The sequence below is a fragment of the Meleagris gallopavo genome, chromosome 10 (assembly GCF_905368555.1).
Source record: "Meleagris gallopavo chromosome 10, MGAL_WU_HG_1.1, whole genome shotgun sequence".
In the NCBI taxonomy this organism is placed as follows: domain Eukaryota; kingdom Metazoa; phylum Chordata; class Aves; order Galliformes; family Phasianidae; genus Meleagris; species Meleagris gallopavo.
The window spans coordinates 6,792,020-6,815,907 of record NC_139413.1 but is presented as its reverse complement, the minus strand read 5'-3'; the positions used below and the strand labels follow the sequence as shown (position 1 = coordinate 6,815,907).

Here is a 23,888-nt window from a genome sequence, read left to right as displayed (position 1 = left end):
TTTTCCTCATTAATCTCCAGCAACGAAGCCAGGGTTGGCTATCCCGGGGGAGCTGGGATCTGTGGGAGCAGGAGGTCTGCGTGGATGCCGTCCAGCAGACGCTGAGCAACCTTGCGTGCGGTCCGTCCAGCTGCAGCACAGCTCCCACTGTGCCAACCTCCTGCTGCTCCGAGGGGATCTCAGCGGCTCAGAGCACACAGGGATGCCCCTGCAGATTTATTCTCCCACCTCGTGCCTGGCCCTCCACCTCTTTCAGCCCCAGCTGGGTGAGGAGGGGCTGGGGAGATGCTGCGCAGTGCCTTTCTGCTGAGCAAAAACACGAGTTGCACAGAAATAGCCGGTGTTTTCCCCAGACCTTTGTCTAGGAATAAATGTTTGTTTTGTCCATTTCAAGGCTTTGGAGTGCTAAGAAAATATTTCCTAAAAGGAATACACAGACCTTCTTCTTCTTCCCACGACAGCTTAATTTCTTTAAGAGCCCTTTTGGGAGAGCATTTTGGAGATCCAAGTGCCCCCTGAGGACCATGTCCTATGTACACAGCAACTGACATCCTCAAAGAGCAGTACGGGCTCGTGCCTTCAAACTGCCCACTCAAAAACCACATGGAATCTCCCATCGCACCGTATTTATTCTGGTTTCTGTTATTTCAAGCCTTTATTTTCCTTTCTAACAACTTGCCTTTTATAGAACGTAGCTTTGCTGTTTTGCAGCTTCCTGGTTCCCACTGGAACTTTCTGAAAATTAGCATCATATTTAGCAACACTGACTTCTTGGTGGATGGATTGCTGCAATTCTCACCTAAGGCACTCTGTGGCAATCCATCTGAGTGCTCCTTCTGGCACTGGCCATTTTTTAAAACCATGCATTCTAAAAATGTGGTTAAAAATCACTTTTTCCCCTACACATCCCAATGCTTTGGGACAATCGTGTATCCCTGAAGGAACGATGCTGGTGTGAGCCTGTTCACAGCAGAGGCTGTTATGAGTCAACTCCTTAAGCTTTCCTATGATGGCTCTCTCATAAAACCTGTTCATGTCACACCCCACCAGGCTCTCTGGGGAGCTTTCTGCTTCTCACACTGTTGTGATTTATGTTTATGCCTTAAGGATGTTTTCCTCAAACCTCCTCGGTCTGCCTTTTACCTGTAACTTCCCAGAGTTTGCATTCTTTATTTTCATTCTCTTGTACGTATACAATTTTTGCAACTTCACAGGTCTTGTCATTTCAAGCGTTCGCCAGTTCTCTCCTGCTGAACACATCACCTTTGATAACACCTCTGAGCACTGGGATGCATTTACACCAGAGTAACCCAGCACTGCATATTTGAGCAGCCTTCATGCTGCAGAAGCCACAAACCCCTCCAGGTGTGTGTGTGCTATTCCTGAGCGGCCCACCTTGCATGTCCCTCTTTACATTAAGAATACTCCACAGATCTCCCTTTGGTTCTCTCTGGATCAGTCTGCCTGGATTACTGCTTGGTGGCACCACGTCTCTGAGGTACCAGCTTGGTGATGTGAACATCTGCGCAGGAGAACAGAGACCAGGCACCCATCTCCTCTCTCTGAGTCACTGACACAGGGACCACAGGGAGGTTGAAGAAGAGAAAACCCTGGAAAGCCACTGGGACCGCAGCCAGACGGGAGCACAGGAGTCATGTAAAGCTCCCAGCTGCAGAGCCACCACGGTCCTTGACCCTGTGATAGGCTTGAGAATGGCTGTGGTGCAGGAGCTGGGATGCAAGAGGGTCCCGGGCAGCCCAATAGCCCTTGCCTCCTTTGCCACGTAGCAGAGCATGAGGACATGAGTGCTCTGCAGCTGCTGGAATCGCAGCCATGTGAAGGGCACTGGTGCCTGGGGACAGCTGTGCCCCAACCACACGCCCAAATGCATTCCCTGAGGTGGCACCAGAAGATGCAGCCAGGCTGGCAACATGCAGGTGAAAAGCAGAATTTCAACACAACTAGCACAGGCCAGTCACAGGGTTTTATTCAAGGTCTCAATTCAAGGAATTGTTTAAATTATAAAATGCTTACCCAGATTTGCACCCCAGCTCCCCATTGTCCATGCAAACACTCCACTATTATCCCATACATTCATCATCAGCCCGGAAGAGAATCCAGAAGGTCAGCCAACCACTTATTGCCCATGCCTTTTGCTCTACGTGCCCGGCTGTGGCACTGCCTTTCCCAGCTGATGGATGGCTTTGTTCTCCAGCACCTCCACCTTCTCCCCACTCGGCTGCAGCACACTGGCCACCATCGCCCTCGCCACCGTTTCTACAGGCACTGAGTAAGCAGTGGGGAAGAACCAGGCGGTGAATCCCAGAATCCGTTGCGTGATCCATTCGGTGGGGCGGAACTCTTGGCGTGCACACAGCAGCACCCTGCGAGGCAAGAAGGTGAGGTGGGTCTGGCTGCAGAGCCCAGCCAAGCTGGAAAACTTGCACTGGCCCCAGTTGGCTTCTGCAGGGTCCTGGAATGAGTGGGCTGATCACTGGGAGCTCCTTTTACCCACAAGTTGCCGAAACCAGGATTCCGGTTCTCCCAGGTAGAGTATGGTTGAAAGGATACAGGAGAGCAGCCCCCCCACACAAGCTGACCTCCAGATGAATTTAAGCTTCAACCAATGTCCCCCAACCTGTGCTTTGAGCCCAAGCCTCAAAAGCATGGCTTTGGGAAGGGCTGTGGAAATGGCTGGGCTTGCTGCTTATAGTAGAGGGGAAGAGGTGCAGGTAAGAGCAGCATTTACACCTGGACGCTCTTGTCACTTCCTTCCCAACCCTCCCCTAATGTACGCTGCCTGTGGCCCCATCTCCCAGCCCTTCCCTGGCTGTGTCCCCTCTGCTACTCACGCTGGCCGAAGAATGGTGCAGCGGTCAAAGCCAACAGCCTTAACCAGTTTCTCCACTTCTCCCTGTCACAGTGGGGACAAAACAAGCTGAGGATGATCACAGGCACCTTGTCTCCCACCCTATGAATCAGGAAGAAGGAAGAGCTGAGCTGTGGGCAGGACACAGTGTCTGGCTGGTGCTGCATCCTGCAACCTACCCCAGGACCCCCAGTGCACAGCACAGCCACAGGACATGGCTGTAGTGCTGGAGCTGACCAGCATGGATTTAGCTCCCAGGCTTCTACAGTGTGGCAAAGGTAAAATGAACATACAAAGGAAAGCTGCTGAGTTGATGGTAGGGAAAAATATGGACACAAAAAGGGAGAAGCAGAAGACCTGCTCAGAGGTAAGTGGCCAAAGAGCAGCAGTGGCTGACCCTTCCCCACCTGCCCAGCTACAGTCCCATCAGCCTCTGGAGGGCTATGAGCACATATGCTCAGACTTGCATCACCTCTGTACCAGCCACCTGCAGGTATTGCCCAACACACAACTGGTGTGTGCTTGTGAACCATGAGTAATCCTCCAGATAACTTAGGAGAGGAGGGTTGCAGTAGGAAGGGCACAGAGCACCCAAACCGGTAGGAGCCAGGTATGTTTGGCCATAGGTAAAGGTCACTCCTCTCCTATGACAAAGGCAGGGCCACAACCATGTCTGAGGAGAGGGGTTTCTTGAAAGGCAAGGAAAGGAGAACCAGAGCTGACCCTGCTCAAAATGCAAAGTGTTTTGCCAAGATGCCAATTGCCGAAGCAGAGGGCAGGGCAGTGCAGGGACCCAAATGGGGCAAATGGATGGGTCAGCAGAGAGCCCAGAAATTTAGTAACAACAAAAACAAAACCCAGCTTTAGAGAGACAGCTCTAGGAAGCTCTCTAGGAAAGGACTGTCGGTGCCAGACAGCCAAACAGCAGTCAGCAGCGCTCCCTTGCAGCCACAGCAGTAACTGCAGCAGCAGCACGCACAGCAGGCAGAGCAGGGCATCGGGGGGGTGGCAACGGGTTGCTGCCCAGCCCGGGCACTGCCGGTGTGAGACTGCAAGAGTGGGTGGTGCTCAGTAGTGTAAGGATGCTGAGCGCCTGATGTCTGCCCTTTAGGACGTAGCAGTGCACGTTGTTGTGCTGCCGGCCCATCTCCTGGGCTCTCTGTTCCCCCTCAACAGGAGGGTCCTGGGTCCACTGGACCCCTTGCAGCCTCAGCCCCAGCTTCGTCCCCAAGTGTCCCCACATCTCCATCTATAGGAGCACGCCCAGCTTCCCTCTCACCTTCACCCGCAGGTACAGAAAGCTGCTGCGCTCGTTTGCTCCCTGGGAGGACTGCAGGACGAAGTGTTTGCAGCCCCCTGCCCGCGCCAGCTCGGCTGCCTGTGCCACGTAGTCCCGGTCCACACGGACAAAGCCATCCTAGGGCAGGGCAGAGAGCGGGGTCAGCGAGCTCTCACCGAGCGGCACCCCACCGGGAGCGGAGGCACCCACGGCACATCCCCCAGGCCCGAGCATCTCGCCGGGCGAAGCGATGCCCAGTGACCCCCCTGGGACCGGCCAGGGCCACTCACCGCACCCGCTTTGCTCCGGGTGGTGCCCAGGCAGCAGAAGCCCACGTCGTGGCCGCGGAAGGCATCGGCGTGCTCGCCCAGCCGCTCGAAGTCCACCACCGCCTGCTCCTGGGGGAGGCACGTGGGTCAGGGTGGAACCTCCAGCACGGACCCCACAACCCCCGGCCCACACCGCACCACGGCCACGCCGCTCCCCTCGGGCAGGGTCAGCTGCCGCCTCCCGATCACCGTCACCCTGCTGAAGGGCCGCTGTGCGCACAGCTCCCGCAGCAGCGCCCGGCCCGTCGCCCCCGAGCCCCCCAGCACGAAGCAGGAACCTCCACTGCTCGGTGCCGCCATGCTTAGGGGAGGTGCCGTGCTGCAGGCTGGGCTGCGCTGCTGTTGCTCCTGCTCCTGCTCCTGCTGCTGCTGCTGCTTTCCCCGCCTGCCCCAGCGCTCCGCCCTGCTGTGATGGCTGCTGCGGAGCCAGGCCCTGAGCAGGCTTGCGAAGTGTCACCGGGATGATGAGAGACGGTGCGTCATGCCAGCGGGGGTGGCAGCAGAATGTCCGCACCCTCAGCCTGTGTTGCCTCTATGCTGGGGTCAGCTCAGTGAGAGCTCTCATAGAGAGTGTCCTGGAGGCCGCCCCGCTCTGTGTCCCCAGAGAGATGTCACAGTAGGGGTGCTCACCTTTCGAGCATCAAAGCCCTCAGGGCAGCACAGTGTGAGACAGCCGTGTCCCAAGGGCAGGCAGTGAGTCACCCCCAGGTGCTGCCTCCAGCTCACGGGGCTCACAGCTCAGTGGTGATGGCAGCCCCCACCAGCTGTGCCTTTCCGGGCACAGGCAGCTTCCCACGGCCGTGGGGCACCCGGTCCCGTTTATCCTGATTCCTGAGAAGGGAGGTGTGCAGCCTGACTGGCTGCTTTCAGGGTCAGCTCAGCAATTTTCCATCCTGCTGAGCTCTCTCCTTGGCGAGCAGTGAGCCCAGATCCCTACAGCACGTGCCACATGAGGGACATGACGTGTATCACAAGCATCACCCAGATAATGGCCAGCATCCCTCTCAGCCTGCCAGTCACTGCCTACACCCCATCCAACAGGCTGCACCCCACCACCACAGGCTGGCCCGGTGCTGGGGTGCCCGTGTTCATTGCAGCATGGATGCACGGTGCCAGCGCAATGCGGCGTTCGACAACACGGCCCAGCCTGCTGCCTGCTGCCCCGACTGGATGGCAGCGCTGCCTGACGCCCTGCCGCTCTCCCGCCTCTCCATCCCCGGCACACATGACTCCCTCAGCCTGTTTGGCGGCCGGCGCCTGCGCTGCCAGAGCTGGGGCCTGGAGGCCCAGCTGGCGGCCGGCGTGCGTTTCCTGGACGTGCGCTGCAAGCTGGAGCGGGGCGAGCTGCGCGTCTACCACCTGTGTGCCTTCCAGCGGGTCAGCCTGCGGGGCGTCCTGCGTCGCACCCTGCGCTTCCTCCGCGCCCACCCTGGCGAGGCCGTGCTGATGCGCATCAAGGAGGAGCTGCCCTTCTTCCCGCGGCCCCGCTTCGCTGCCCGGCTCCAGCGCTGCCTGCTGGAGGAGAGCAGAGGTCGGCTGTGGTGCCGGGAGGAGGTGCCCACGCTGGGCCAGGTGAGGGGCAAGATCGTGGTGCTGGAGGCGCTAGAGCGGGCGGTGCTGGGCATCCCCTACGAGCGGCTGAGCATCAGCGATGCATGGAACGTGCTCTCGCTGGAGAGGAAATGGGCACGAGCACAGCGGCACCTGGACGCAGCAGCCAGCGGGGACCCTGCCACCATGCACCTCACCTTCTGCTCCGGCAATGGGCTCTTCACCTGCCCCGAGGACGTGGCCCGCTTCGTCAACCCTCAGTGCTACCAGCACCTGCAGCGCTGCTCGGGGCGGCCGGTGTGCTGGGGAGTGGTCATTTTGGACTTCCCCGGGGCAGGCCTGCTCCAGCTCATCATTGAGAGCAACGCCCCAGGGACAAATGGAGGTGTGCCAGATGCCCCTAGCACTCCACAGACACCCCAGCGGCAGCGGGGACGAACGCTGCGGGTGGCACCGCTGGGGCCGGTGTCTCCCATGCTGCGGGCAGCCTCACGTGTCAGCCGACAGACATCAGTGCAGAAAGATGCCCGGAGATCCCGCACGGCGCTGAGACACCTCTATGTGACATCCATGTGACAGCGGCGGGGCTGGCAGTCAGAGGTTAGTGGCCATGAGCTGCCCCTGTGCGTGGCATCCCTCCAGGAGCCAGGTATGGTGTTGGTGAGGTGGGGGCGAGCTCCAGTGTGGGTCTAGGCCAGCAAGATCCCCGGTGGAGCTGGGGATAGAATCAATCATAGAACCGTTTGAGTTGGAAAGGACTCTTAAAGGCTATCTGGCCTGCATTGAACAGTGACACCCACAGCTCCATCAGGAGCTCAAAGCTCCATCCAGCCTGACCTTGGCTGTCTCCAGGGATGGGGCACCCACCACCTCTCTGGGCAACCTGTGCCACTGCCTCACCACCCTTATGGAAATAAACTTCTTCCTTATATCCAATCTAATTTCCTCTCTTTTAGTTTGAAACCATTTCCCCTTGTCCTATCAAAGCAGAGCCTGCTAACGAGTCTGTCTACTTCTGGGACAGGGGATGGGATGGAGTAAAAAGGTCCTGTTCTTAAATGCAACCAGAGAAGGGCAACAGAACTGTGAGGGGTCTGAAGCACAAGTCTTATTAGGAAACATTTCTTCTCAGAAAGAGAGGTTGAGCACTGGCACAGGCTGCCCGGGGAGGTGGTAGGGTCACCATCCCTGGAGATGTTCAAGAACCGTGGCACTGAGTGAGGGGCATGTTCAGTGGGCATGGTGGGAATGGTTGGGGTTGGACTAAATGATTTTGTGATTCTATGATAAACCACAGATGTGGAAAGCCAGAATGTGGAGAAGGAGGAATTAATTTCAAAGTGACAGAGAAATATTGGGGACAACCTTGCCCCCATTATTTTAGGTGGAGTTCTTTTCTTTGCAGAGTCTCGCCCCACAAGTCTGGACTTTGAGAGGAACCAACCAACTCTGAGACAAGCAGCAGGACCAGAATGCAGGAGAGGTGTCTCCTCAGTTCTGCACCCAGATGGCAGTGAGGAGAAGGGCGCTTTCCAAGGAGAGAGGTCCTCGGGAGCAGAAAAATAACCAAGGTCCCAGGGTTGAAAGCATCAAAGCACTGCTGGCACTGAACGCAAGAGGGCAGGAAGCACAAGGCAGGGCACTTGCCTGAGGCTGGAAGGAGAGGAAAGCTCAGCCCTGAGCTGCCAAAAGGTGAAGAATGAACATGCTCAAGGATGTTTCTGTGTACAGGAAAATGAAGCTGGCCTCGCTGCACGGCCAGGGCTGCCTCTGGATTTCCTGGCAGCAGGACAGGACATTGTTTGCTCCGTGGGGCTGGCACCAGCCCGAGGCAAAGCTCTCATGGCTGAGTGCATTCATCCACTTGTCTGCATGGCTCTTTGCAGAGCTGCATGGCTGCAGAGCCAGATCTGGTGGGGAGAGAGCCAGATGGGCTGCACAGAGCCAGAGTGAGGGGAAGGGAAGAGGCAGAGGGAGGCAAAAACACCTCTGGACTTGCTCTCTTGAAATAATAAGATTTCATTAAAGCATTAAACCAGACTGTTGCAGTAGCACTGGTGATGTCTGGGGGACACGAGGCAGTGCCATAAGGTCAATGAGTAAGTCTGCGTGGGACAGGATGCTCCAGGCTGCACTCACCCTGATAGGCAGGGCCACTTGTTTACTGCTCACTACACCGGCACTGAGATAAGTTTCCATTATCTCCACCCCCACCATCCTGTTTGGCAGATCTTCACCCATGCCAGGCACGTGCTGCTGCAGCCAAGCAACAGGAGCCAGCCTCAGGGGTGCACAGGTGGCAGCAATGCCATATGGCTCTCTCTCTCTCTGTTGCAGGGTGAAGACACAAGGCTGAGATCTCCAGGGTCAGAGAAGTGGCTCCGATGGGTATCAATAGGGCAAGGGGGACACGGTATGGTGGACAGCCAGGTTGTTCCACCTGGGGTATGTCAGGGACATTTGGGGACGTCCCCATCCTGGTTCAAGAAATCAGTGCCACCATCTCGGGGCACTACCCAGGGGACTACCATCTCGCCCTGCCCTGGTTGGGGTGATATTTGAGTAAACCTGTCTTCCTGTGGCTCAACTGTTATCACTTTCAGATTCTGAGAAAGACTGTACTGCATGCCACACTGCAGGGGCGCCAAGGTGAGATGCACTCAGAGGGAACCCCTGAGCTCGGGACCACTTTGGGGACAAAAAGCCCCCGTGGTGGCACTGTGGAGGGGGAGCCATCCCCAGCCCATGCCCAAAAGGTGCCTCCAAACCATCCTGGCTCAGTGTAGGGACTGGAAATGGGGTGGCATGGGGGGAAGGTGGGAGCAGGGCTGCACCCAATGGCTGCACCCTTTGGGGATGCTCCATGTCTCCATGCCCTGGGGGCTGTAGGAGGTGCCCAGGAAGGTGCCTGTGGTATCACCAGAGGCAGCTGCTCCAGGCAGGCTGCGTCAGGGTGAGTCGGTTCCTCTGCGGTTTGCAGGGAACATTGCTCAACGAGAGGAACATTGCTCTCACACAGGGATGGGGCTTCTGCCAAAAACAAGAGCATGGTGATGGGCTCCTCCCAAGTGGCAGGAAAGCACCCCACTCAGCTTCACGATGCCAGAGGAGCCTGCAGGATCCCTGTGAGGAGCATGTGCTCTGCAGCATGCCGATGCCTGCCCAGAAGCTGGCCCTGGAACATCAGCAAGGCAAAACAGGGTTATCCCCTGGATTATCTAGCTCCCGGGAGAGCTGCAGAACTGATTGTAATCCTCATTCCCCTCTGCCATGTGTATCCCTCTCCTCTACATGCAAAGCATCACCCCTGGGTTCAAGGCTGTGTCCTTCCCCTTGCAGTGGCCACCTCCAGGTCTCAGCCAGTTCACTTCCGCTTTTACAACACCAGGGACTATTTGTAGCAACAAAATGCAATTTTTTTTTTCTATTATTCTGCCCCACTGTGCCCTGTGCCAGCAGAAGTGAAACCAGCAGGGGCACGGCCCATTTTCCTCCTGCCCTCCCCTGTGGCTGAGCATCCAGCAACACGCCTCTGACCGTCCTAGTGCAGCAGCAGCTTCGTCCCTCCCAGGGGACCATGGCTTCCTGAGGGGTCCCCCTACCCCTCAGCTTCTCTGCCCACTGGAATGTCATTCCCTGTCCCAAGCATGGGAGCTGGCAAAGCAAATGCTGCTGGCTTACTGCATGTACAGAAAGAGGGAGAATTGCAGTAGAACATTTTGTAAAGATGATGATGAAGAAGAGGAACAGAATTTCATTTACACTGGCCAGGCAGAAAGGCACTGTAATGAGTTATGGATTTTGTAGACGGGTTCCTCCTTTTGTGTTGTAAGAGTCCCACTGGAGCATTGTTTATTTCTCTTGAAGTGGAATGTGTATGTGACCCAAAGGGCTTCTGCCTTGGCTTTAACTGGAAGTGAGTGGAGCAATTCCCGCAGAAAACCTTGCCAAAATGATACTAACCTTAGAAGTAGAATATGTGTAAAAATAGGTATATGGTGATACACCTGTACACAGTGGGCACCTTCCTGAAGCATCGGTAGATGTTCATAAAGGACATTTAATGGGGGGAAGTTCCCCCGTCCCACTTTTGGACCTTTCTCATAAAGATTTAAAAAAGCAGAAACAGGAAAATACATTGTGTAACTAATTGGTCTTGAGTGATATATGACAATTCACAGCCTGCACAGGATCCGGGAGCCACGCACCATGCTCCTGCTCTGCCTGGTGCAGGTCCACACATCTCATCCTGCTCTGTCCTCTCTTCACTGTTGTCACAGACATGGTGGGTTGGAGGGCTCTGGGTGGCTGCACACCAGGCTGCCCCCTCGCTGGGGTCTCATTCTCCAGCTGGCAGCAGGTTCCTGGCAGTGGGGAGCACAGCTGGGCAGGATGCGGGCAGGCAGCAGGGCTGGGTCAGGAGGGGAAGAAACTGAGGGGAGGGAGCGATGCTCTGTGGCTTGCAGGAAGCGTGAGTAGCGCTGCCTGCCCAGGGCAAGGGCCGGGCACAGCAGGCACCCTGCAGCACCGGCGTGGTAGGTCTGCCTGCTCCTTCCTGCGGGGACAGCTGGGGTCTGCTCAGGTAAGGGGCAGGGAGGGTTGTGGGTGGGTACCCTGCAGCTAGCAAGGATGCGTGCTCATGCCCCTCTCACCAGCACACAGGGCACCACTGTGGGACGGCACTGCGCACGGAGGATGTGGGCTCTCGGCTCTTGTGGCGTCTGCTGCCTGGGCATCGCTGTCTTCACATGTGGTAAGGTGCCCACCGTGACCCTGAGGGAAGGGGAAACTGGAGAAGGGCAACAGAGTTATTTTGGGGGCCCAGCAGATACTTGGCTTTGGTGCCTGTAGGATGTTTGCTTCGCACACTGGCACTGCAGGGGGAAAGAAATGTGCTCTGTCCTAGAAATCCTGTGTGGTCTGGGTCCGTTTACAAAAGACCTTTCGCAAATCAGCAGAAGAGCAGAGGCAAAAGTAGAAGTGTCAGGAGGAGACTGAGATTTAGATCTGCAAGGAAAACAAAAATACAAATGCACCTTGAGTGCTGCGAGCACTGTGCCAAGCTGCACAGGGCAGGAGGCATGGGAGCTGTCTGTGTTGCTAATGGAACCCAGGTGGGGTTCAGCTCAGGTGGGTGGGGAGAGGTGAGACAAGACTGAGCATATGGGGCTGCATGAGCTGGAAGAATGAGGTAGGAGTGTGTCTGCATGACAATTAGGCTGTAGATTTGCTCCCTCGTCTTTCCTGGGGTCTGGTCCTTTTTGGGATTCTTAGGGGAGGTAGTAAGGGCCAGGGCAGGCTCCCAGTGGTTGTCCTGAGGTTGTGCCCTGGTAGCCCTAGGAATTGAGATGCTTGGCTGCTTTTGAAGAGCACATTTTTCTTGGTTTTGTTTAACAAAATGGGTAGTTGGATCTTCCACAAGGAAAACCAGACAAGTTGTAGGGATTTTGCATAGGAAAATGTATGATAACTGGCCTAGCTAGAGCCCTAGTTATATCTGTGAAGCCCTATATTTGTATTTAATCTGCAATGCCTAGACCTTTGCCTTCACAATGAAAGTGTAAGATGTGCTCTCCTGTGACAGAGTACCTCAGGCCTGTCTCTTGGAGTGACTTCGCTCCCCACCTTGCTTTTGGGCTGCTTTCTGCAGCTGTGGGCATACCTGCTTCTAGGGAGAAGGGAGGAAGCTTTTTTTTTTTTTTTGTGGCAAAGACTTCTTGATTACATCAAGTTGTGGTGGGAAACAGAAGCAGTATTTCATCAAAGTGCCTTCCACTTCTGGGCGTGGGTTCCAGTTCCCTGGTGGGCATGGCCAGGACATGAACTGCTTTCTGCAAGGCTGTGTTTTGCAATGCAGTGTTCTGCAGCTCTTTGGGCCACCTCTGGATCGGGGATGCAGTATGGCATGAGGATGCTTTTGGGCATGGGGGCATGCTTGGTCTTCTTTCTTGTGCAAAACTGACCCTCCTGTAGAATTGTAAATTAAATAAAGTAGGGAAAACAAACAACTAAACAACAAAACCACACGTGGAGCAATTTTACATTTGTAGAAAGAAATGTGTTTTAAGGAACTCTGTGGGAGATCTTTATGGTGAGAGGAGCCCCAGCTCTTTCCCACCTTCCTCATTTCTCTGCTGCCCCTCTGCCCCACCATGGCTTGTTCTGCCATGCCAGATTCTTACGCATCTCTGTGTACCCTCTTTGAACTCTGTTTCCATTCACATTTCCACCACTTTTTCCCTCTGCTTGCTGGTGGCTCTTGGCCCTGGTGCCAGCCTCAGATTCCCCAACCTTGTCCCCAGACCTGCACTGTCTTCCTGCAGCAATCCCAGACCACATCCTCTCCTGCAGGCATGGTGATGCAGGTGGGGGCCTGGAAATACTATTACAGTGAGGAGGACTATGAGTGGGACGATGCCAGGAGATACTGCCAGACATTCTTCACCGACCTGGTGGCCATCCAGAACAAGGAGGAGATTGAGTACCTCAATCGCACCCTGCCCTATCATGGCAAATACTACTGGATTGGCATCCGCAAGATGAAAGGTGTCTGGACCTGGGTGGGCACCAAGAAAGCACTGACAAAGGAGGCAACCAACTGGGCCACTGGGGAGCCCAACAACCGCAAGTTCAACCAGGACTGCGTGGAGATCTACATCAAGCGGTCGTCAGAGGCAGGCAAGTGGAACGATGAACCTTGTACGAAGAAGAAGAAGGCATTGTGCTACAAGGGTGAGTGGTGAGAACACGGGGAGGGCTGAGAGCAGGACAGGGCACCCCTTGATGATGGTCAATGTGCACAGTCTCCTGCCAGCCCCTGATCTGCGGCCTGTACGGTGACTGTGTGGAGGTCATCCAGAGCTACAAGTGTGAGTGCCACTCCGGCTTCGAAGGGGACCACTGTGAGAATGGTGAGTAGCTAGCAGGCTCTGCTTGGGGCTGAGGTGCTTGTCCTGGATGGTGCTTGGGGCTGTATGTCCCAAAAAGACCCCTCTTTTTTTGGAAAGCTGAAGCCCCAGCAAAGCGCATGGGTCTGTCGTGCTGCTGACAGGCTGTGGCTGCATCTCTCCCAGCTGTGCAGTGCCCCATACTCGAGCCCAGAGGAGCGTACATGAACTGCAGCCATCCCTTTGGAGACTTCAGATACAACTCCACCTGCACCTTCTGGTGCCCAGAGGGGTTTGAACGGCGAGGTGCGGATGAGCTGCAGTGCCTAGCTGATCGGCAGTGGTCGGCGGAGACCCCCACGTGCATAGGTAGGCACTGCCATGGACTGGGGCTCTGGAGTGTGGCACTGATGCTCAGCATCACTCCCACAGTGCGTTCTGTGGGATGCAGCAAACCCTTGCAACTCCCCGCATGCTGATGCTCAGTCCCTGTTTGTGTTGGGGTACAACTGGTGTCCTGGTACCTCCATCATGCTAGAGGCACTGACTGCTCCTTGGGAAGGTGCTGGGCACTTCAGGACTTAAAGAAGAGAAATGGGAGCTGTCACATGGCTGGGGGAGGGAGGGGTGCACCCTGACTGGGTTGGGCAGAAGGGCAAGAGGTGGTGAGATAGGGTGGAACAGGGCAGGCAGGAAACCACTGTGGGGAGAAAGCCACAAAAGAACTGAGCTGTGGTGTGTTATGCAGAGAAAGTCTTCCTGTTGGTATCTCAAGGGCTTGTAGCTGCTCCGCTGGTGTCCCAGAGGCACTGAGCTGTTTTGGCTTGGGGTCTGTGTGGAGCCTTGCTCCATCTGCTCTGTATAACAGGTCTACATGTGGTTACAAGGATGTGACAAGACCTGAAGCAGGTACAGGACACAAAGGGGTATCTCCTGTATGGAGAGCCCTAGCAGTATACACACTTTTAAAACTAGCAGATTGCCTTGCAGTTAGCGCTGCCAGTGAGGCAGTGCTAGGCAGGCCAGTGGCTCAGGGATTTTTGCAGCTAAGGGAGCAGGCACCAACGGCTGATGTGATGTCATTTTTGTGGAAGTCCTCCCATGCACCATACAGCAAGTTGCCCTGACCTTTCCTGCCCCTGGCTTTCCAAGTTCCCACATTTGGTTTTCCAGAGCACAGCTCTGTTTTTTCCTGCTTGATGTATGATGGATTTTTCTTTTCTGCAAAAAATCAGCTGACTTGGTTGCCAATGCTGATAACAGAGCTGTGTTAGTGAGCATTGCCAATTGGGTTTATTCCAACACCAAGCACAGGCTGTGGCTGTGGCAGGTTGGACATGCCCTGGGCACTACGGGGACATTGGATGAGGCGACTGTGTTCACCCCATCCTCACCAGCTCTGCCTGTATCTGGTTGTAGCTATCACCTGCAGTGGTGGATCCTGAAGGAGGCTGTGTCAACTGCTCCCACTCACACGGAGCCTCTGCCTTCAGCTCTGCGTGCATCTTCTCCTGCTAGGAGGGCTTTGAGAGAACAGGATTAGAGAGGCTGTGGTGCATAGCTGAGGGCACCTGGTCAAGGTCCTTCTCTTATGGCAAAGATAGACCCAATGTGCCTGGGTGCTGGGCTGGGAGGTGGGCATCCTGTAGGGAAACAGGCTCTGTGTAAAGTGCTCATGGTCTTCTGCCATGGAACTGTGATCCAGAGTGTGCCAGGGATAAACCAGGTCCTGGTACAGCAGCAACTGCTTCTCATGTGGAGCAAAAATCACTGTACCAACCGTGCTACTGTCCAAAGAAGTGAGGCTTGCCATCTGGTATTGAGGTAAGAAAGATCAAAGACATGCCACCTCAAATTTGGGTTTACTAGGTTGGGATTAAACACTAATCCCTGTATTCAGTTCCACCCAAATCCTGCCCTAAGACCTGTTCTCTTGCAGCTATCACCTGCCCAGAGCTCAGAGCTCCAGAGCATGGAGAGCTGAACTGCTCCCACCTTCATGGGAACTTCACCTTTGGCTCCACATGTGACTTCTCCTGCCAGCCAGGGTTTGAGCTCATGGGGTCACAGAGCCATGAGTGCACAGCCATGGGCACCTGGACTGGGGACACCCCACAGTGCAAAGGTAGAGCTGCTGGTAAAGATGCCACTGGTCTGAGATTGGCTCTGGGATGTTCTCAGCTGCATTAGCCTTCTCATCCCAACAGCTGAGCCTTGCAGCTCCCTGACTCCTGCTTAAGGTGTGCTTCTTTTACTTTTCAGCCATCAGCTGCTCAGTGCTCAGTGCTCCAGAGCATGGAAAGCTGAACTGCTCCCACCTTCATGGGAACTTCACCTTTGGCTCCATCTGTGATTTCTCCTGCCAGCCAGGGTTTGAGCTCGTGGGGTCACAGAGTCACGAGTGCATGGCCATGGGGAACTGGACTGGAGACATTCCACAGTGCAAAGGTAGAGATGATGCTAGAGCTTTGGGATGGCATTAGGATGTTCTTCAGCCTCTTGGTCCCAAAAGTTCAATCCCTCAATAACTTGGCTCCTGCTTAAGGTGTGCTTCTTTTTCCTGTAGCCATCACTTGCCCAGTACTTAGTGCTCCAGAGCATGGAGAGCTGAAGTGCTCCCACCTTCATGGGAACTTCACCTTTGGCTCCATATGTGACTTCTCCTGCCGGCCAGGGTTTGAGCTCAGAGGGCCACAGAGCCATGAGTGCACAGCCATGGGCACCTGGACTGGGGACACCCCGCAATGCAAAGGTAGAGCTGCTGGTAAAAATGCCACTGGTCTGAGACTGGCTCTGGGATGTTCTCAACTGCATTAGCCTTCTCATCCCAGCAGCTGAGCCTTGCAGCTCCCTGACTCCTGCTTAAGGTGTGCTTCTTTTACTTTTCAGCTATCAGCTGCTCAGTGCTCAGTGCTCCAGAGTACGGAGAGCTGAACTGCTCCCACATCTATGGTAACTTCACCTTTGGCTCCATGTGTGCCTTCTCCTGCCAGCCAGGGTTTGTGCTGATGGGGCCACAGAGCCGTGAATGTATGGCTAAAAGAACGTGGACTGGGGACACCTCACGATGCAAAGGTAGAGCTGCTGCTAGAGCTCACAGTGTCACTGATATTACCACAGGGCTGCCCTGTGCTGTCCTCAGCCTCTGCCAGTTGTCACTTCAGCAGCCCCAGCACCACACACGCACACAGGCCCATGATTCTCACCAGTGTCCCCCTCCACATATGGTGAAGCACCGGTACCTGCAGCACCACTGCATCGCATCAGCCCTTAGCTTTCAGGGTGAGGGCCATGCCCCCAGATTGCCCAATGCCTGCATCCAAAAGGCAGCTCCCAACTCTGTCATGCTGTTCTGTGCACTCTTGATACTCTGACACATGCTAGCGCATCACTGAGGTCCTGCCATCCTGTCTCAGTAGGGAAAATCCTCTGTCCACAATGGCCACCTTAAAGAGTTGGCACTGACAGCCCTGCAGAGCAAGGGACTGGGTCTGCCAACACCTCCCTGTCCAGGCATTAACACTCCTTGAGACAAGGACACCATCCCCTGCACCTAGCAGGCACAGTCTGAATTGACCCAGAACTTCTGGGTGCCCCATTTCCAGACATGGAGATGTGCTCTGCCAGCATGGACAGGATCTGCCCTGAGACCTGCTCTCCTTGCAGCTGTCACCTGCCCAGTGCTCAGTGCACCAGAGCATGGAAAGCTGAACTGCTCACATCTCCATGGGAACTTCACCTTTGGCTCCACATGTGACTTCTCCTGCCAGTCAGGGTTTGAGCTCATGGGGCCAGAGAGCCGTGAGTGCACAGCTATGGGGACCTGGAGCAAGAACACTCCACAATGCAAAGGTAGAGCTGCTGCTAGAGTTTGGGGTGTAACTGATATGGGATGGCATTAGGATGTTCTTCAGCCTCTTGGTCCCAAAAGTTCAATCCCTCAGTAACTTGGCTCCTGCTTAAGGTGTGCTTCTTTTTCCTGTAGCCATCACCTGCCCGGTACTTAGTGCTCCAGAGCATGGAGAGCTGAACTGCTCCCACCTCCATGGAAACTTCACCTTCGGCTCCACATGTGACTTCTCCTGCCAGCTAGGGTTTGAGCTCAGAGGGCCACAGAGCCGTGAGTGCATGGCCACTGGAACCTGGACTGGGGACACCTCGCAATGCCAAGGTAGAACTGTGGTGGTCACATCTGCTCCTGGACTGTGTACCCTGATGAAGAGTTGCCCTTCCCCAGTCTCTCCTTTGGGAGATAGAGAAGCTGAGCCATGTGCACTCAAGTGGTGCAAGTGGAATGGAGCTGTGTAAGGATGCAGTAATGGAGCCCCCATTGCTGCCTTTATCCTGACACTTTCTGTGACCCCAGTAGGCCTATGCACAGTGAATATGTAGCATCATGAGGCGGCAGACTCTCTGAAATCTCTGGTTCTTCTGAGAACTGCCAGGACACTGCCCACTGCTCTGTGCTAGCAGATTGTTTTCCCCAGCATCCCTTTTCCCTGAGCACTCCAGCTCATGGCAGCTCATTCCCTGGCTCTCTAGCCCCTGTGCCCTCATTCCACTGCCAACAATTCTGTCTCATCAGTGTTGCTGCTGTGCTCTACCTGCAGCCATCAGCTGTCCAGTGCTGGATGCCCCCAGCCATGGCCACCTCAACTGCTCTCATCCACATGGGAACTTCACATTCAACTCCACTTGCAGCTTTTCCTGCAAGGAAGGATTTATCCAGATGGGAGCAGAGATGCTCAGGTGTGCAGCCACAGGGAACTGGACCAGGCATCCCCCAGCCTGCAAAGGTATGGCGAGGCTGTGCTTCCCGGCCTCCTGCAATACATCTTGAGGCTGGAGGAGGCACCCAGCAGCTTTGTCTCTGTGGAATCCCTTTGATAACAATCTGAGTGTTTGTGGGCCTTTTTCAGAGGATTCAGCTGCCTTTTTGAAACAAGTCCTGGTTTACACCAGCACCAGTGCTCTGGCAGCAGTTGGCCTTGTGCTTTCCGGAATGCTCATCGCCTTGCTTGCGAAGCAGCTCAGCGACAGAGGTACTGAAACATCTGCAGCCAGGGGGTGCTTTGGGTAGGGACTCTCAAACCAGGTGGTTACAGAGCTGCAAGGAAAGGGTGTTGATCAAAAGAATTTATAGATGTGACTGTCTCAGTCCACGTCTTATGTGCTGCGGGTTGGTCCAGTCCAGCAGCACCTCCCTGGCCCTGGGTCCTGCAGAGAGCACCAGTCACAAGTTGGGGGCAGAAACAGAAAAACACCATCATTGTTGATGGGGCAAAAGGCAATTATCCCAGGGTGAGATGGAATGGGGTTGCGTGATAAATTTGTTTTGGTTTGTCAAATCCCACTGCTGCTTCTCAAGCCTTCACTAAAAAGATCTGACTCTTTCTTTTGTATCTGCACTCTCCACGGTCACTTCAACACCGCTCTCAGAGGAGAAGAAGAAACTCCTGAACCCCACCAGGTAAGATTTGTACTTGGCAGGAACGTCTCTAACTGCAGACAGGTGGATATCATTGTGGACACCTCCCTATTACCGTCACCTCTACCTGCACGTGTGAGGCTGCCTGTACAGCAATAGGAGCACAGCTAGGGGCTGATGAGACTGTGCCAATTGGTGTGCTTCAAAATACAAGGATTCTGTAGCCTCTGCAGGGTGCAGCCCCTGGGGGGAAATGGCTAAGACATGAGTGCTTTTCTCATGCAAGCACGATGTTTCCTATCTCTTTTTTTCCCCCCCCCAGCTGACAATCTTTATGTTTTTTCCCAGTGACCTGGGGGCACCAGGCATCTTCACCAATGCAGCCTATGACTCCACTTTGTAAAGCAAATGCCAGCGCAGTGCTTGCAGCACATTGGAAGGTGTGCATGAAAAATCCATCTGCTTCTGGGCAGCACGTGGGCTTATCTGGGTGGAAAACTCAGGTAGCGTAAGCCCAGCCACCTCACTTGTGTGACTTCTCCCATCTCACTGCAGGCGAAGCGGTGCCAGAAGCACTGTCCCCACCAGCACCAGGCCCTGACGGTACTTCGCTTTGCCCTGCAGACCCTCGCTGCCTGCTGGCCTGAAGCTGCACGCAGGGGCTGGGACTGCAGAGCTCTGTGCCCACAACTAGCCTATATCCACGTGTGGGCAAGGCCGCTGAAGAGCAGCAGGGGCGTGAAAAAGCGGACTGTAGCATCCTCCCTTCCCCGGCCTGCTGCTGGGGCCGAGCCCGTGCTAACGGGCACTCAATAAACGCCTTTGCCCTCGACAGAGATCCGCGTGCGCTCTATGGGAGGCGGTCACAACGTGGGGGCGGAGCGCGGTGGGGGCGGGCCTGGTATGTCCTTCTGCGGCCGCCGTAAGGGGTGGGGCTTCCGCCGGAAGTATACGTGTGCGGGAGTAGGAAGCCGGAAGCGATGGCGGCGGCGAAGGCCGACTGGGAGCCCGCGGGGCTACTGCCGGCGGCGGGGGGCGGCCTCGACTGGGGTAAGAGCGGCCGGGAGGGGTTCGACGACCGAGGATCCGGGACGGGCGCGCGGCCGGGCGGAGCTCGGCTCCCTGCTCGGCGCCCGGTGCTGAGGCCGCTATCTCCCCGCAGAGACGGTGCTGGGCGAGGAGCTGGGCGAGCTGCTCGGTGCTGCGGAGTCGCGGCGCGCCTCGAGGGACGAGCCCGACGTGAGTACCGGCGGGCTGGGGCGAGGGGGGAGCGGCGCTACGGGGCCGTGTGGCCACGGCTGGCGGGCGTCTCGGGCACCTGCGGGCCGGGCGGGGCTGCCCGTCCCTTCGTGAACCGTCAGTGGCACGGCGGTGGGTTTGGAAGTCGCGTCTAAAGGCACACGTTTGTTTATTTGGGGGTTTTCTCTTCAACCTTTACTCTGACGCAGCGTATTAAACCCTGTGTTTTTCGCTGTGTGGTCATACCTCCTCCTGGCTCTGTCCCGGGGCGTTTGCCTCGTGGATTTCCCACTCTCTATGCCTCCTTCTGCCCTCCCTCTGTCTGCTGTGGTCTAACACACAGCCTGCGTGCTATCCGACATCAGCCCCGGGTACTGTGAGCATTCCTACAGGAGTTGTAGTACAGGCACTAGGGAAAGCTTAGGAACTGCTGGATTGTGCAAGGCCAAGCCATCACTCTTCAGCATTAGTTACACGTGGAAGACTCTTACTGCACAGCTTGAGCTGGGGCTTCTGCTCATTCCTTCTCTTGACGTGCTCTGATGAGCTTTTTGTTCATCCTTACCTGCATATACCCATTTTCTGAGCCACCCTTTACGAGGCAAGCTGAGAATTTAAAGGAAGGTATGTTTTCAGGAAAGATTTTAGCAAGTAAATCCTATGTATGTATTTATATAAACTGGATGTATAACGTTAGAGAGCACTGTTTTTTATGCCAGCACCCGTAGGAATGTTACATTTTGATAGAGAGCTGAGGCTTAGCAACAGAAAAATGTGAAGCAAAAAGATGACTGTTGTTTCAAGGATGATAACTGATGCGTAAGAAGTGATTTTAATCTCCTTTTCTTTTTCCCCTGTTGGATTATGAAGCCGATGTCTCTGGTTTTAGAAGGTGGTGATGTCAGTTTATTCAAGTGTAGAGAGGCCTGATTCATCTCTGAGATGGTCAGTGTGTTCCTGAGGAAATCACTCCTTGGGTCTCTCATTCTCTCGTTAAACTGATGCTGACACTACTTTCGTTTACGAAGTGCTTTGAGATCTGATGATGAAAGAGCATTAATCTTTCAATGAAGATGAAGGAGAGTGATGGCAACATGTCACCAATCCTGTAATTTATTCAAGGTGGTTCAGTGACTTCACTTAGAACTTTTGCTTTACAAATTATTGACAACGTGACAGTAATTAGTGGCATTCTTGAACAGAAATGCTCTTATCCTACAGCTCTAGGCTTTAAAAGAAGCCTCGTCTCATGTATTCCAGTTGAGAATGTCCCCCTCAAGGCTGTGTTCTTAAGGCAACTGAAGTGATAGTCCCTTTGCTTGTCCAGAAACATAAGAATGAGAGTGTAACAGCTGATGGTCTCAATGTATATTGCCTTCTTATCTTGTTTCTCTTTCTGAACAGTCATTTCAGGAAAATGATCTGTATAACTTTCATTTTGACTTGGATTTGATGTCCTGGGACTCGGACCTTTGGAATATTACAAGCCACTCTTATTCAGGTAACTAACTAGCTGAATTTTGCAGGTATGACAATTCTATCCTGCTCCACAAGGGTGAGCTGTTACAGCTTTATGGTACTGGTTATTTTTGTGGAACTGTTTGATCTAGTCCTACGGTGAGACGTTATGCTGTGTTTCTGTAGCATGGGTACAGCTGGTAGAAGCTGCCCTACAATCTAAATATCTTTAATCTCACAATTTTCTGCTGTGTCTTGCTTTGGGAATTAAATAGCTGGTGTAGAGTGATGTTCTTTACTGATTTCCCCTTGTTAAAGACATGTACAGAGAAAAATTCTTTATCTTTTGCAGATGCAAACGTGAAGACGGAGCCCTTATCACCAGCCCCTTCAACTTGTTCAGTCCCTTCTCCATCATCTGTGGACTCTCCAGTGCAGAATGTGCCTGTATGCAGAAACCTCCATGTAACGCAGATAGCAAGATTAGTTCAGGCCCAGCTGAGACAAGCAAAAAAACTATTGATTTATCTATCTGGTCAACTTCATAGCATAAAAAGAAACTAATTTTTTTTTTTTTTTTTCAACCCTTGCAAGAACAACTTTCCTTCTATTATGTTTTCCTTCTTCTAGTCCTGTAATCCATTCCTAAAAAAGTGTGTTTGGTTCTGTTTCCTCAGTTGTGTTTATTGGCCTGTTTGCCAAACAAAATACCTTCTAAAGGTATCTGAGTCTAGCAGTTGCTGGTCTCTCCACCCTTTTTGTTCTGCTGGTATAGAGTGGTGCTGCTTTGGTTGTCAGTGGTACTTGGCACTGACTAGAATAAGAGCAAAGGAAAGCCTTTCTCCTGTTTCCTGCAGTAGCAACACCTGTGATGAAAGACAGTTGTACTCTGAATTTCTAGTAGTTGCTTTTATCTGTTTCTGAAGCAATAGCTCATCTACTTTCTGTTTGCAGGATGATATGGACTTCAGCTGCAGTTCCCAGATGTCTCCTATCTCTCTCTACTGCAAGAGCTCCAGAAGCCCTGCATCCCCTGAAGGAGAAGCAGAGAAGAAACCGATTGTTGGCGTCGCTTCTCGGACTGGTACGAGAGATTGAGTTACTTAGATTCCACACCTCTGGATACATCAGTTTTAACAGATATAGATGGATAATGAAACATACCAAAGGCCATGTTATCACTACTGAATTTTTTCACTTTAGAATTTCTGATCCAACTCTTTTTTTTTTTCCTAGCGAATAATTCTGTGAAGACTCTGAAGAAATGTGGTCAGACAGCATCTAGGCCATCAATACAACCAAAACCTCTTTTGCCTGCTGTACCTGAAGCTCAGGCTAACATTGGCATCCCAGCTAAAACTATCATTATTCAGACACTTCCAACACTTGTACCACTGCCAAAGCATCAGCCAGTTGTTAACATCCAGCCAGCACCTCCTAAAGGTAGGTGAATTGTCATCATGGAGCCAGGTCCTATGTCTGTTTGGGATAGTCTCTAGATTGAAGTTACATTTGGCAGGTGAAACTGGAAGGGTAGGAAAAAAGAAACAGGAGGGGTAGAATTAAGAGAAGAGTGATGCATGCTTTGTTGAAAAAGCTTTATGCTAAGGAAACAACCTAAATTCTCTCTTATGTAGCTGTGTGAAAAACATCAGGTACCTGAACATTGTGTGAAATAGAAGACAATATGGCAAAAAAGGCTATCCTGTGCATTAGGAATCATGGAGATAAAGCTGCTGATTTGGATGGATCTCTAGGAATCTTTTGCTCTGCCCTACTTGTGATTGGCAAGTGATGCATAAGGGTAATCCAGTTGTACTCTGTTTTAACCAAAGAAAGATCAACAGAGTCAGTAAGGATGGCTGAATGAAACTTGAAAACATGGGAAGGAGCAGTAAGCCATTTTCACCCATGTGAAACATGAGTTTATGGCTTTTTATCTAACTAAATAATATTAAATAAGATGTTACAAAATCTGCTAAAAGTTATGGGAGTGGTGTTAGGAGTTAGAGTACTTCCTTAAAACTATAAGCTGATGATAACAAGGTAAATCATTTCCTGTCCCATCTGTATGTTTTCATTCCTCCAGTTACTCTGTAACTGGTTTATTTAAGCCTGGGTCTTCATTTCAGAATCCTAAGCATTATTTATTTTTCTGCCAAGAGAGCAGGAACATTACTTGCACTGCAGAAATAGTCAGATGCAGTTGCTTGTTTTCACCACCTGATGGCTGCAGATTCTTGCAGTTGACTACACAGCCGTTGACTGGGAGGGAAAGGAGATAAATACATTCAGTGAAAGTTTCTAGAAATTATTTTAATAGTGAAGAATCTCTTTCTTACTAATTGCTCATCCATCAGGAACTAAGCCATAGCTGGACAGGCTGATATTTGTTGCAACATGCTTACGGCTGTTAGTCTACTTAAAACACAGGTCAGCACAATCAACGTGACCTAATTCTTACTGTCTGATGTTCCAGCTGATAAAATACCATCTGGAATAAGGAATGTTGGAGGTACAAATTTTTTTTTTGTTATAAATACAGTACTATGAAGATTGGCTTCTTTTCCCTGAGAGTAGCTTCTGTGAGGCACTAGAAATAAAGAATGTATTTACTTTGATGGTGCGCTTTAGAATTCTTTAGTGCTACTTCAATCACAGAAACCATGGGGATTTTTTTTCATTATTAAAAATTCTCTGCACGTGAGAATGTGCCATTAATTTCAAGGAGTGTGAAGAGCAATACCTTCATAGACCCTTTTATGAAAGCTTAGAAGAAGAAGGCACAATGTTAGACCATCACACGTTCTATGCATAAAAGAAATTGTTGGAAGTATCTCAAATTTAC

The 23,888-nt window shown here is 53.0% G+C and overlaps 4 protein-coding genes across 7 annotated transcripts in view; 3 read left to right on the top strand and 1 right to left on the bottom strand.

Moving 5' to 3' along the window:
- Window positions 1-1,970: 1,970 nt before the first annotated feature.
- On the bottom strand, window positions 1,971-4,777 carry HTATIP2 (HIV-1 Tat interactive protein 2). Its single transcript, XM_010715900.3, has 5 exons — window positions 4,616-4,777; window positions 4,439-4,546; window positions 4,149-4,286; window positions 2,853-2,914; window positions 1,971-2,384 (listed from the first exon to the last, which is right to left on the bottom strand). Exons 1-5 carry the CDS (start codon window positions 4,775-4,777, stop codon window positions 2,159-2,161), a joined length of 696 nt encoding a protein of 231 aa, XP_010714202.3. The 3' UTR covers window positions 1,971-2,158.
- Window positions 4,778-4,914: 137 nt separating this feature from the next.
- LOC104912324 (uncharacterized) lies at window positions 4,915-8,190 on the top strand. Of its 2 annotated transcripts, none has more exons than XM_085231125.1 (2): window positions 4,915-6,628; window positions 7,413-8,190. In XM_085231125.1, exon 1 carries the CDS (start codon window positions 5,576-5,578, stop codon window positions 6,602-6,604), a length of 1,029 nt encoding a protein of 342 aa, XP_085087251.1. In that variant the 5' UTR covers window positions 4,915-5,575; the 3' UTR covers window positions 6,605-6,628; window positions 7,413-8,190. The 2 variants fall into 2 exon arrangements, with proteins under 2 accessions (XP_085087251.1, XP_031410656.2); XM_031554796.2 differs by having other exon boundaries at window positions 7,434-8,187.
- Window positions 8,191-10,473: 2,283 nt separating this feature from the next.
- LOC100545334 (P-selectin) lies at window positions 10,474-19,175 on the top strand. 2 transcript variants are annotated; one of them, XM_010715682.4, is made up of 16 exons: window positions 10,474-10,610; window positions 10,684-10,781; window positions 12,380-12,760; window positions 12,832-12,939; window positions 13,102-13,284; window positions 14,855-15,040; window positions 15,178-15,363; window positions 15,482-15,667; window positions 15,805-15,990; window positions 16,582-16,767; window positions 16,901-17,086; window positions 17,526-17,711; window positions 17,835-17,957; window positions 18,355-18,385; window positions 18,692-18,783; window positions 18,899-19,175. In XM_010715682.4, the coding sequence occupies exons 2-15, from the start codon at window positions 10,724-10,726 to the stop codon at window positions 18,744-18,746; spliced, it is 2,241 nt and encodes a 746-aa protein (XP_010713984.1). In that variant the 5' UTR covers window positions 10,474-10,610; window positions 10,684-10,723; the 3' UTR covers window positions 18,747-18,783; window positions 18,899-19,175. The 2 variants fall into 2 exon arrangements, with proteins under 2 accessions (XP_010713984.1, XP_010713986.1); XM_010715684.4 differs by lacking the exon at window positions 16,582-16,767.
- A 74-nt stretch (window positions 19,176-19,249) lies between these two features.
- Window positions 19,250-23,888, top strand: part of ATF6 (activating transcription factor 6) — a 72,023-nt gene continuing 67,384 nt past the window's right edge. For both annotated transcript variants that reach the window (XM_085231283.1, XM_085231282.1), the window contains exons 1-6: window positions 19,250-19,393; window positions 19,506-19,582; window positions 20,987-21,083; window positions 21,393-21,487; window positions 21,995-22,124; window positions 22,277-22,483. In XM_085231283.1, the coding sequence (XP_085087409.1) occupies window positions 19,324-19,393; window positions 19,506-19,582; window positions 20,987-21,083; window positions 21,393-21,487; window positions 21,995-22,124; window positions 22,277-22,483 (676 nt within the window). In that variant the 5' untranslated portion in view covers window positions 19,250-19,323. The remainder of the gene's footprint in view (window positions 19,394-19,505; window positions 19,583-20,986; window positions 21,084-21,392; window positions 21,488-21,994; window positions 22,125-22,276; window positions 22,484-23,888) is intronic.